Here is a 13,392-nt window from a genome sequence, read left to right on the forward strand (position 1 = left end):
TATGTTAATAATAAAGTTAGTTATTAAGGTTAAAAATTAAGTTCAAATTAAAAATTGAAAAATATTAAAAAAAATATACAAATATATATAACATATTTAGCTATAAAGTCTGTATGTATGCTCAGACTTCAGCTTAATCAACAGCAAAACGTAGTTTTCAAAACAAACCCCCATTATTTTGGCAGATTTATTTATACATATTAATGTAATTGTTATACATTTCAATCCTATCCATCGGGTTGTTCTACTTCCTTCTCCTTATCGTCCTTCAAAAATTTAAATATCTCATCCTCCTTCGCAATTACTATATCTACATAGTAAGGATAATTATTAATCATCCCATTTATGTTATAAGGTATTAAATTCATTCCAGAAACAAACGTATTTACATTTTTAAGTATATCAAAATTGGTGAACCAATATGGCAAATATATTATAAGCTTCATATTATCTATCAACTTAATATATGCTGTTAATATGTGTGTAAAATTTTCGGATATATCAACTATTTTAACATTATTTTTTTCTAACTCTGTTTTTTTAATAAATGAATTTATATTTTCAAAATCTGTACCTATATCTAAACGAGTAATATTATAATTCAACTTTTTATTATTCCCTAAATGTTTTTCATCATTTTTGCTATGTATATTACTTTCTATATTATCACTACATAAACATATAATATTATTAAAGAAATATTTATAAGCCAAAAAATTTCCTTCTTCATATATATCATTACTATTTTTATTAAATGCTATATTACTTAATTTTATATTTTTCAAATCAAATATAACACAATTAAATAAAAAATGACTTTTATAAATTGTATCATTCCAAAGTGTGTTCTCAACTTCTATTTCGTCATTTTTGACATCATCCAATTTCTCATCATCAATTTCATTTAAATTATCCCCCTCTTTATATTCATTCAATTCATAAAAACTTTTATTTCCCTCATTATTATTATCGCTACAAAATGAATCACCCACTATTTCTCCTTTTTCCATCGAGCTATTATTTAATACTTCCATATAGCTATAATTCTGGGTATCCTTCTCTACATTTAAACATATATCACTTCCTACTTCTTCATTCTTAACAATCACTTGAAATACATATTCAGCTACTCGATGCTCATGCTTCATAAAAAAATCATCTATCCCATCATAGGGTGAAAAACTATGTAAATAAAATATAATTTTTTTAAATTTATAAAAGAAAAAACAAAAAAAACGATATGCTCTTAAATTTTTTGGAAGTATAGGAACATTTTTATTTTGGGAAATAACTTTATTTAAATTTTCGTAAAAATTATTTTTTTTATAACTTACAAAATTTATTATTCTTATACATTTTTTTTCAAATATATTTTCAATCTTTTTAATATAATCATCATAATTTTTTATACTCTCATTATTGTCTATATAATTATCTGTTTTATTTTCAAAACCCATGTTTTTATTATTCACTAAAAATGGAGAGTTCTCCGTAGATTGTATAGACATACGATTTTTATCATTATTCGAAAAATTATCATAATATGTTTTTTCAAAATTTTTTAAATTATTTAATTTTTTTATTTCACCCCCAATATGATATCTAGATTCATTCTTCCTATATTTACTTATCATAGGATTAATAACAGCTTGATAACGTTTATAAAAATAAGTACGATATCTAGTGTGTCTTATTCTTGATTCATTTTTATAAAGAATACTATTATCTGTATAATCTAGCAATGGCTTATAACAATAGGTTCTCCAATAATCACGAAAATCTTTAGTACCTTTTTGGTTTTGTTCAATAAATCCATAATTGTTATATTGTCTCATTGTATTACTCCATTCTCCTCGCTCATTATGTGATGGTAATACATCTTTATTACTTTCATTAAATTTTGTAAAACCACTCTTATTATTATTACCCATATTATACATTTTTTTTTTATAAGGTTGCTTATTAATATAATTCTTATTATCCTTCTTTTCGGTTTCTATTTTTTCTTCTTTTTTAAAAGACATTGAACAATCATAAAACAATAAATCAGATTCATTTAATCCATAATTATATTTAATTATTGTATTAAATATAGAATGTTCTTTTGCAATTAATTTAACATGTTTATTATTCAAATTAAATATAATATACTTATTTTTTACTTTTTTTTTTCGTTTTTCACAATGCATTTCTTGTTCTTCCATTTCTACCATCTTTTTATCATTATGCGTAATCAAAAAATCGTTAAACATATATTCATAAAAGTTTTCTTTACTAAATAATTGTTTCATTCTTTTCTCTATTTTTAATGAATCTATTTGCACTATAAAATCAGCTCTACTTAATAAAATATTTAAATTTAGTAAAAACAATCCCATATCTTTTATCCACCCAAATGTGTTAACAACTAATGGATATAAACATCCCCCTATATTTATATTACTATTATTCATTTTATTTGAATTATTTCTCTCTTTTATTTTTTCTAATTTTTTTTTCAAATATACATCAAACAAATAATCATATATCTGCTCCAAACATTTAATAAAATGATTTGGATTATCCATAATTGAACAACTACCAAAAAATATTTTCTTAATACATTTAAATTTTTTAGGGTAAAAAAAATTATAAATATTCAAATGGCTTTTTATTTTATATAAAGATATAAACCCACTTATCCCAATAATAGGTTGACCAACATCAATGTCTAATAATAGTACCCCATTTTTATTATAGTTTAATAAATTATTTATAAAGTTTGTAACAAAATAACTTTTTCCCTTTCCTTTATCACCCATTATAATTATACTCGAAACTATATCAAATTTTGATTGCTCATTTTTATTATTTTCCATTTTTTCTTCATAAATATTTTCTTTTTTTAATTTTTTTAAATATTCCTCTGTTTTTAATTTATTTTTTATTCCCAAATCATTTTTATCATTTTCATTTATCTTGTAATTTGTCTTTTCTACCTCTACTGGGCTATTTACATTTTCATTACTCTTCACATTTTCTACTTTCGATTTTTTGTATGAACGCAAATTTGACTCATTTTCTTTACAATCTGAATTTAGTATACTTTCCTTTTTATTTTCTAAATCATCAAATGGAGTTGGCAATTTTCGAGATATACTTTCTTCTTCGATCTTTTTTAAAATATCTTCCACTTTATATTTTTTTTTATTGTGTGTATAGAGCATAAACTCTTTGACGATATAAGACATTTGATAACTATTAATATATATACTATTATTTTTTGCACTATTAGTTATATTTATAATTTTTTTGGGGTCACTATTATATAAATTATACCAAAAGTTTTTTTTTTTTTCAAATGCAATAATTATAGGAAAGTTCTCAAAATTCATATTTATTGTATCCATCATACAATTACTTGCAAATTTATTTATCATTTCTGTTTTGTTTACTTTAAAATTGTTTAAATATTCATAAAATTCATCTTTTTTTATGTCACCCTTTTCTAGCATATTTAAACAATATATATAATTTTCTAAAATTTTTTCTGAACATTCAGGAATATTTTTACTCCCGTTCATACATTTATCAAAATGTTCAGAATTTTTTTCATCACCTTTTTCATTCTTATCCTGTGTTGTTGATTTACTAATAGAACGATCGTCTTCGTTACACTTTTCTATATTCCCCTCATTATGAATATTTGTATTAGAAATATTAGTATCTGTTTTATTTTTATTTTCTTCCTTAGTATTTCCATGAAAAATTGTTTTAAATATTCCATTTTCACATTTTATATTCATATCATTTAAGGCTATAAGTTTAATCATTGGGCTAAAGTCAGGTATATGAACATTTTTATATTCTATAGATGGTTTTACTATTTCCCCATTAAAATTAGCTAGCCCTTTTATGAGCCTAAAACGAAAATTCCCCCTTAACAATATATATTCTCCATAATTTAAACCCAACAAATATATTCTCTTTTCTTTTATTTCACTATCTTCTAATTTTGTATGTTCATATACAACTTCTTCATTTTTCTTTATCTTTTTTATTCTGTCATATGATTTTTTTAAGTTTTCTTCAAAATCATAAAGACATTTATCATAACCTTCCATACAGGGCATTTTTAATTACATTTCCACATATATCCACTGTACATATTATATACATACATATAAGTACATATTTTATTTGTGTATATACTTTTTCATATATACATATTTTATTTTATTTCCCATTTCAGTCCCCTTTTTTGCATTAACAAGCTAGCCAAAATATTTATTTTCACGTTTTTTTTTTTTTCTTATATGTAAGTACGATCATAAATGGTATTAGCTTAAATAGCGAAAAATTAATGGCTATATCATTTATATTATAACAAATCAATATTCAAAAAATAGGAAATAATTTTCTTAATAAAAAAATATATATGCAATAAATCATGTAAACAAATATATAATATTACATAAACACAATTCTCACAATTTCTCTACATATTTTACGCCCTCAATAATATGAAGTCGGCTATTTACCCTTTATGTATATACGAACAAAAAATTTGAGGAAAATATTCTCGTATTTACCTACCCCTATAATACTTACATTATCCTTATTTCCTTAATATATAAATTTAATAAGTGTTAAATTATATTTATCATTTTTTTATATTATTTAATTTATTTATTTAATTTATCTATTTAATTATTTTTTTTATTATTTTATGTCTTTGATATATATTATAAACCTATATATAATAAATATATATCATGCCGAAAAATAAACTCCATATTTATTCTCCCAAACTTAGTATTAATAAATTGACATTTTTTATCTTAAGAAAAATTATAATAAAATATATTTATATAGATAAGGATATAATACAAAATCCATTCCTTGTGTGAAACCATCATAACTTCGATTTAATCAAGCTACCATATACAATGATAAAAAGAAATCATTATATAAAAATAGTATATCTCTCTTATTTGTAAATAATCTATATAATGATTAATATAACTCTACAAAGGTACATATTCTAACCATTTATAGGTTTCACATAAATATATTCCTGGATATATATTTATATCCACATTAATTCTATAGGGTAATTTCTTTTCTTTTTCTATTTTTATAATCTATCGTAAGCTATGTATTATTTTTTCGAAACTATAAAGAATCAACAGTTGGTAGGTAAAACCTTTTCTATACCATAGTTCAAATAAATAGTGACATAAAATTAGTTAAAAGGAACACACCGAAATTGGAAAAAGAATGGATAAGTAAGTATTACTGATAAATAGGATTGGTCATAATGGTTAATATTTTAAAAAGAGAAATAAAAACATATTATATACAAAAAAGAACGATAAACATATTTTAACTCGTATGATTTATTCATCCAAATATACTATCTTTACACATAAATGCATTATAATATGCCTGTTCACTAACATATATATATACCTCATTATATTTTGTTCGTATTTAATTTCATATATATTTTTTTTTATTTTTTTATACTTTCATTTTCATTTATTTTAAAACTCTTAATTTAGATAAGTACAGTATGTTTTATTATTATTATTTTTTTTAAATTGCTAAATATTTTTCTATTTATTTAATTCAAAATATATTTTCCCCACTAATAATTTTATCCTCGTACCTGAAGTTATATATAATGCGCTATACACATAATTATTTTTATTTCATATATACTTGATTTAATCTTTTCGCCTTTTAAATATTATATGCTATATATATATATATATATATATATATAAATAAATATATATATATAATTATTTTATATATGTATAATAATTAAATATACCATATATATATATATATATATATATATATATTTTTATCCCCATTACATGTATATATTATAAACTGATAAGTACACGCCGATTATTATTCCTTTCGCATTTCTTTTTCTTTTTTTTATTACTAATAAATATAAACACAATCTCTATTAATTTATAGCTACGCCATTTATTTTAGTTAATTTATTTTCACACACTATATGGTTATTATTATTTAACCTTTTTTCATTTTTTTTATATTTTTGTATTTATACCTAACTAAAATATATATATATTGAATAATTTGTAATTTTAATTCCACACTTTTATCAATATGTATTATAGTATAAAAATTAAAAAATATATTAAAATACAACGAATAAAATAAAATGGCAATTATTCATTATGTATGTGGAAAAATGAATTCAAATACTAAAATTAAGAAATAATAAAAAGAGGGAAAAATAAATAAATCGAATAATAATACAAAATACCAAACTTTATAAAATAAACAAACGTGGGACAAAAACATAATCCAAAAAAATACCCAACGTTAAAGAAAATCACTTTTTGTAAAATAATAACTGCCCACCCTGTATCCTCGTATATTTATATACGTACAACCACAACCATATTTATTTTTCCACACTTTTAAAACAACCTATCACATTATTTTTCTCCCAATTTACCCTGTTATGTACGAATCAAAAAATCAAGGAAAAAAATGTAAGAAAAATAAAAATTATAACCAAATATAACACTACATTTACATACAATGTTTTTTTTTTGTTATATATTCAAAATGCATACTAAAATAATCCATCTTTCTGCTATACTTATATATGACACCACATATGCTACATTGAGTTTCCATCCATTTTCACACATTTCAGGTGGGGAAAAATAGTTAGCAGCGTTTCAAATGCCCTTGATTTCAACCAGGCCACGCTAAGCGGCTGTATTGATATTATATGCATCGAATCAGAAATCGAGACGCAAATAAAAAATGATAAAAAAATAAGTTTAATATATAAGTCAACCCCATTTCATGTAAGATTTGGAAAAACAAAACTACTAAGATCCAAAGAAAAAATAGTTAATATATTAGTTAATGGAAAAAGTACAAATTTACATATGAAATTAGGTAGTGCAGGGGAAGCATATTTTGTTGAAAAAACATACGAAGATGTAGAAGAAGATTTAGAAACATCTCCATTATCATCACCTAGATATGAATATGATGATAGATTTTTTGAACATAATATTGATAGTTGTAGTATATTTGAAGCATCAATTAATAATTTTAGAAGTGATAAAGAAGAATACGAATTTGATGAAGATGAAGAGAATGAACAAGTTTTATTAAATAATTATCAAAATAAAAATACTACCATATCTGATAAATGTAATCGTCATGATGATCTGTCAAAAAAAAAATCAAGACCCATCTTAGAAAGAAAAGTTAACAGTGATAATGAAAGATTAACTCGAAATTCGACACGGAATCGTCGAAGTAGTAAAGCTTCCTATACTAATGATAATACAAAATCAAACAGAAAAAGAAGTGATACTAAAAATGATATAAAACATCCGGATATAAAAGAAAAACAATCTATATCTAAAGATATTCATGAAAAACAAAAAAAATCAATTGCTAGTAATAATGAAGAACAAAAAAAATCAATTACTAGTAATAATGAAGAACATACTCAAAAAGAAGATGGGGATGTATTATATAATCTTAAAACATATCAAACTGTTCAAAATAATAATTCAAATCAAATAGAAAATGAATTTGACGATAAAAATATTAATTCTGAATGGTCATGGTCTTGGGGAAGACTACCACATTTGAAAGTTCAAAACCCTCCATCTGATAATGCTAGCCCTATTTCATCATCCAATATAAAAAAAAAAAAAAATAGAAGTGTTGCTCCTAGTAATAAATTTAGCACCGATAGTAATAAAAATAAACCATTCAAAAATGATAATATTTTACCAATTCCTAATGATATAATTGGTAGAAAAAGAAATTTCAGTGAATGTTACATTAAAAAAACTAATAACCATAGTGAAATTAAAAAATATTCCTTAGCATATTTAAATAAAGACAACATCAACCAAATCAAAGATAAAAATATCAATCTTATTGCAAAAGATTTAAAAGATGCAAAAAATATAAATAAAGACACACTTAATAATCCTAATAAAAATATAGACAAAAAAAATGAATCTGTTAAAAATATAAAAAATAATCCACCAAACAATTTAGAAATACAACGAAGTAGCCAATCCAAACAAACACGACCTTTATCTGCTAATTATAATACAAAATCGAGTGGAGAAAAAAAAGAATCAAATCTTAGTCTTCATTCAAAAGGTTATAATTTTACAAAAGACCCACTAAAAGAAGAAAATAAAAATAGAGATATCTTAGATGATATGAAAAAAAAAAAAAATAGTTCCAATGGAAATATTATGAATCCTACTATTCAAAAACAAACATCAAAAAATATGTTTGAATCAAAAGTTATAAAAACAAAAGAAGAACGAAAAGTGTCAAAAACTAATAGAGAAAAAATACAAACTAATACTCATGGTGCCATTTCAGATGATTATATAGATGAAGACATCAAATCTAATTATGAAAATAATTATTATGATCAATCTATTGATGATACACAAGAAAATGCATTTGATGATGATATACAAAATAGAATAGAATGTAGTTTATGTGGACATCTATTATTAAATCAAAATATTGATAGTGAACATAATGAATATAATATTGAAATTCATAATAAAAATATTTTTGAAGCTAATATTGTTACATATGATCAAATTGATAGAAATTCTAATTTATGGTATCATCCATCTCTTGTTTTTCGATTTGACAAAAAAGATCCTTATTATCCTTCAAGGGTTGCTCTACCATTATTAGCATCATGGGTTGTTTTTAATCAACCTCTTTCTATTCTTGCTGTTGAAAAATTATTAAATAGTTCTCTCAACCTAATTGAAATGAAAGATAAAAGTTGGAGAAACTGGTTTGGAGTCTCTAATGTTGAAAATAATAATCAACTTAAAGATAAAAATACAAAAACAGAAAAAAAAAATATTTCAAATAATACACCAACAAATAAAAAAGATGACAAAAAAAAATCTATTACAACATCAGAAAATAATCCAAATACTTATCTCGATAAAAATACATCTTCTATCACTTCCACACCAAACAATAAACTCCATGCATCACAACCTCAAAACAGTTCTAATAATAATGCTAGAGAAAGTAAAACTTCAGGACTAAATATCCATCGAAACTCTACCAATACCTTCAACTTACAAAACTCAAGTATTTCTAATGATAATACCTTTTTAAATTTTAACGATAGTAATATTAAAAGAAGTGTTCAAGGATCATTGTATAGCAAAAATGATGACTCTAAAAGAAGTATTAGACATAAAGAAGATAAAATTAAAGTACGTTATAGAAAATCATTAAGACCAACATCAGAACAACTTCAATCATTAAATTTAAAAGAAGGTGCAAACACTATTACATTTTTAGTAACATCATCTTTACAAGGTACTAAAAGTATTAATGGTACTATTTATCTTTGGAAAAAAAATGCAAAAATTGTTATTTCTGATGTTGATGGTACTATAACTCGATCTAATGTTTTAGGCCATATAATGCCAATTGTAGGAAAAGATTGGTCTCATGATGGTGTCTCTCAATTATTTAATAAAATAAATAATAATGGTTATCATATTTTATATTTAACTGCTCGAGCTATTGGTCAAGCTGATTCTACTAGAGAATATCTATTTCGATTTAAAAGAAATGATAATAAACTTCCTGATGGTCCTCTAATTTTAAGTCCCGATCGACTTTTCCCATCCTTCAAAAGAGAAGTTATTGACAAAAAACCATACATTTTTAAAATAGCCGCATTACGTGATATTAGAAATTTATTCCCTTCACATCATAATCCATTTTATGCCGCCTTCGGAAATACAGAAAGTGTAAGCATTTCAAACATTCAAATTGTTCATCTCTTTAATCCATATATACTTTACAATTTGATAACCAATCTCCCTAACATAACAATCCTTCTTATTGACACTTCTCTTTATTTTTCTTCTTCATACAGGATCATCGAGCCTATATATCTGTCGGCGTCCCAGAGGCAAAGGTTTTTATAATTGACAACAACGGAATAGTGCATCATGTCAACTCCACCTACGCCAAAACGTAAGAAAATGAAAAAAAAATATCATAAACCCTATTTTGGATGTTCACCAATTTATATATTTTTCACTTCCCTATTAATAGGTACGAAACGATGAGTGAAATAACGGAGTACATGTTTCCGAGCATTAAATGTGACAAGAAAAGAGAAGATGATGACCAAGTAAGAATGGAAAATAACTTATAAAATCTTATCTACTTTATTACTCCTAATTTTTTAGATATCTTATTTCTAAAATATATTCTAAAAATCTTTTATCGTATTTTTGTTTTTTTGTACTACCAAATTTCTATATACACATTATTTCACACTCATGCGAGCATACTCTATATATCCATACACTATTTTATTAACCTCAAAAAATATATATACAAATTTCTAGCCTTATTCTATTCTTTATTAACTCTTATAACTATGAAATATTTACATTTTATCATAATCCTATTAACTTTGACTTTCTCTACATGGCTACCTGCCATCATTTTTTATTTTCCTCTTTCCCTTTTTATTACTACGAACAAATATACATATACATACATACATTCAAATATTGAAAAAAATGACCATATACCTATATACGTTTCACGCTCGGTGTAAATATAAATAACATATGTAGTGTCACCAAGCCGATATATTGTTATATACATGCATATACAAATTATTTTAAATATGTTTTTTTTTTTTTTTTTTAGTATAATTCTTTTCAATACTGGAAAATGAACAGCCTAACATACTATGAAAAATATATGGATATAAGTGACAGCAGTTGATACTATTTTATTACATATTTATGTTAATATATATGCCCCTTTTTAATAATTTGCTTTTTTATTTCCCTATTTTATGGTATATCACCAGAACATGCTTATACCTTTTTTTAGTTTTTGAATTTGCACACACACCTGTGCATATATTCTATGTAAGCATTACACTTTTAACCTTTTCAAGTCTTTATAAATATTTTTTGTTTTATTCATTTTTATATTCTTTCAAAATTTCAAAATATATCAACGCATATAGCGTTTATAACTGTATCAAATTATCTCACACTGATGGTGCTCACATATTTATTTATTTAATCGTCTAACTTTTTTTTTCACCCACAATTTAATTCACACTGTACTTTCCATATAAGTCTGCATTATATGTGTTACTATTTTTTTAAAACTCATACTTTATTTAATATTAAACACTAAAACTATAAATTTATATCTTATTGTAATATCTCTTTCTGTTTAAAGCATTTTTATTTATCTTTATGAGTTTTTTATTTTTAAAATGTGGAAATAGCTATAAATTAATGCAAGACAAGCCATAAAAAAAAAAAAAAAAAAAAAAAAAAATAAAATAAAATAGCCAATTTAAATGTACATACACTAAATACTTAAATTTTACTATCATAATAATTTATCTCTATTTCATTGTTTAAATATGCATTTATAAATATGATAAAAAAGTCTATCTTTGTAAGCCATTTAAATTGAAATCAAAAAGTGGTAAGTCAATATATTTTGTGGATAGCCAAGTTTGTAGCAACCTTACAAAATTATAGGAAAAAAAAACAAAACAAAATAATTTAGCATAATAACTCTTAACATATAAATCGTAACATAAAAAAATATTAATCTATTATAAGCTCATCCAATCTCCAATCTTCATAACTCCCATTTGGTAAATATCTTCTCAAAATAAATGGAATAGACTTATTATATAATTCTCTTTCTGCTATTACTAATGGGTCATTGTTTAAATAATTGTCATAATCACTTTTACCATTGGATTTATCATTTTGTGTTTCAATAGGTATAGTTAATGGAGCATTTAAACTTATTTGTAATGCTCGTGTTCCAATTATTCTTGCCTTTTCATATTTAGTTAAATATGGGCTTGTTATTCTTATATTTTCTTCATTACCCTCACAATTTTCATAATCATATTTCTCTTTTTTAATCTGATTATCTGCTATAATGTCTATATCGTTTTCATAATTTTCCCCTTCGTCACTGTCAACTCCTTGCCCAAACTCGTCCCCCATAAAGTCATCATCGTCATTTCCGTAGTTGTCATTATATAAATCCACTGCAAAAGTCAAAAAAATCAAATTAAACAAGAAATTAGTAAGAAGTTAAATAAACAAATGAACAAATCAATTAAAGAACGACATGAACACTATAGGCAAATATTATTACTCTTTAATCAGGGATAAAAAAAAATCTATACAAATCCAATATATTTTTTTCTCAAGTTAAACTTGTTATCTTTCCCTTATAAAACCTAATTTTTTTTCATAGCCAAATTTATTTAGTATAACCAGTGAAAATATATATAACTATATCACAGCAAAATATAAATGACAAAATAATTACCTTTATAAATATTATTTTACATTATTTTTTAAAATTTACAATGAATATATTTTATCCTATACAAAAAAAATATAATTATGCCCCTTTTCCTTATATATTTTTTCTTATTTATTTTATTTTATTATGTTTCACCATTTCGAATTTTAATTTAATTTTTATTTTTTTCAAAATCAATGCCCCCTATTATCCTTTTTTATTCCCCTATACAATTAAACCGTAATATATTGTATCCGCATGTATATACAATAATATAGTATTACTTACAAAGTTTTTCATAATTTTTAAATCAACATATTTTACATTTTAAAGTGACATAAAAAATTATAAATATATATTAAAAATAAAGTAAAATATATTATATATAAAACAAATAAATATGGGAATATCCCAATTGTGAAAGGAAAATATTATTTTTATTTTAATCTATTTCAATTCACCAAAAAGATTGACAATCGTAAAAGAATGTTGTAAAATTGATAAATAATTATTTTTCCCTTTTCTTGTCACTTCTTATAAAGACATTAATAATTGAAAACATGACATGTAGCAAGCTTGACTATACATTATGAATACTCCTTAAGCATAATAATTATATAGCCTTATAAAGTATGTAATATATATGCATATTGTAAATATCGCAATCTTATTTTCTTTCTATATTATTTAGTCTTATAAGATATAAAAATTTACTACAATAACAACCATAGTATTGAAAAAGAAATATCCTATCTACTATTAAACTTTATTTTTTTTTTATATTATAAATTTTTTTAATATGACTAATATATGTATGTAGTTTGCTTACACTTATTTAATTTCACAACATTAACTCTTAATATTCCATTTTTGTCTATAATAAAATATATATTTCATTTAAAAAAAAAAAAACAAATCATTATTAAAATAAATATAATTCCCTAAAACATTTTAACCATAAACATAAATTTTTTGTCTTACTTTTTTTTCCACTATTTTTAA

General features: G+C 23.0%; 3 protein-coding genes across 3 annotated transcripts; 1 reads left to right on the forward strand and 2 right to left on the reverse strand.

The window, feature by feature from the left end:
- Positions 1-227: 227 nt before the first annotated feature.
- PVVCY_0400230 (conserved Plasmodium protein, unknown function) lies at positions 228-4,112 on the reverse strand (the record flags this gene model as incomplete). Its single annotated transcript, XM_008627816.1, has 1 exon — positions 228-4,112. One exon carries the CDS (start codon positions 4,110-4,112, stop codon positions 228-230), a length of 3,885 nt encoding a protein of 1,294 aa, XP_008626038.1.
- Positions 4,113-6,516: 2,404 nt separating this feature from the next.
- On the forward strand, positions 6,517-10,818 carry PVVCY_0400240 (HAD superfamily protein, putative; the record flags this gene model as incomplete). The annotated part of the gene is made up of 5 exons (XM_037634942.1): positions 6,517-6,518; positions 6,686-9,821; positions 9,950-10,050; positions 10,132-10,210; positions 10,741-10,818. Coding segments are annotated over 5 exons (3,396 nt in total).
- An 851-nt stretch (positions 10,819-11,669) lies between these two features.
- PVVCY_0400250 (DNA-directed RNA polymerases I, II, and III subunit RPABC2, putative) lies at positions 11,670-12,083 on the reverse strand (the record flags this gene model as incomplete). The annotated part of the gene is made up of 1 exon (XM_037634943.1): positions 11,670-12,083. The coding sequence occupies one exon, from the start codon at positions 12,081-12,083 to the stop codon at positions 11,670-11,672; it is 414 nt and encodes a 137-aa protein (XP_037490134.1).
- Between the last annotated feature and the right edge of the window lie 1,309 nt (positions 12,084-13,392).

This window comes from Plasmodium vinckei (assembly GCF_900681995.1).
Source record: "Plasmodium vinckei vinckei genome assembly, chromosome: PVVCY_04".
Lineage (NCBI taxonomy): Eukaryota > Apicomplexa > Aconoidasida > Haemosporida > Plasmodiidae > Plasmodium > Plasmodium vinckei.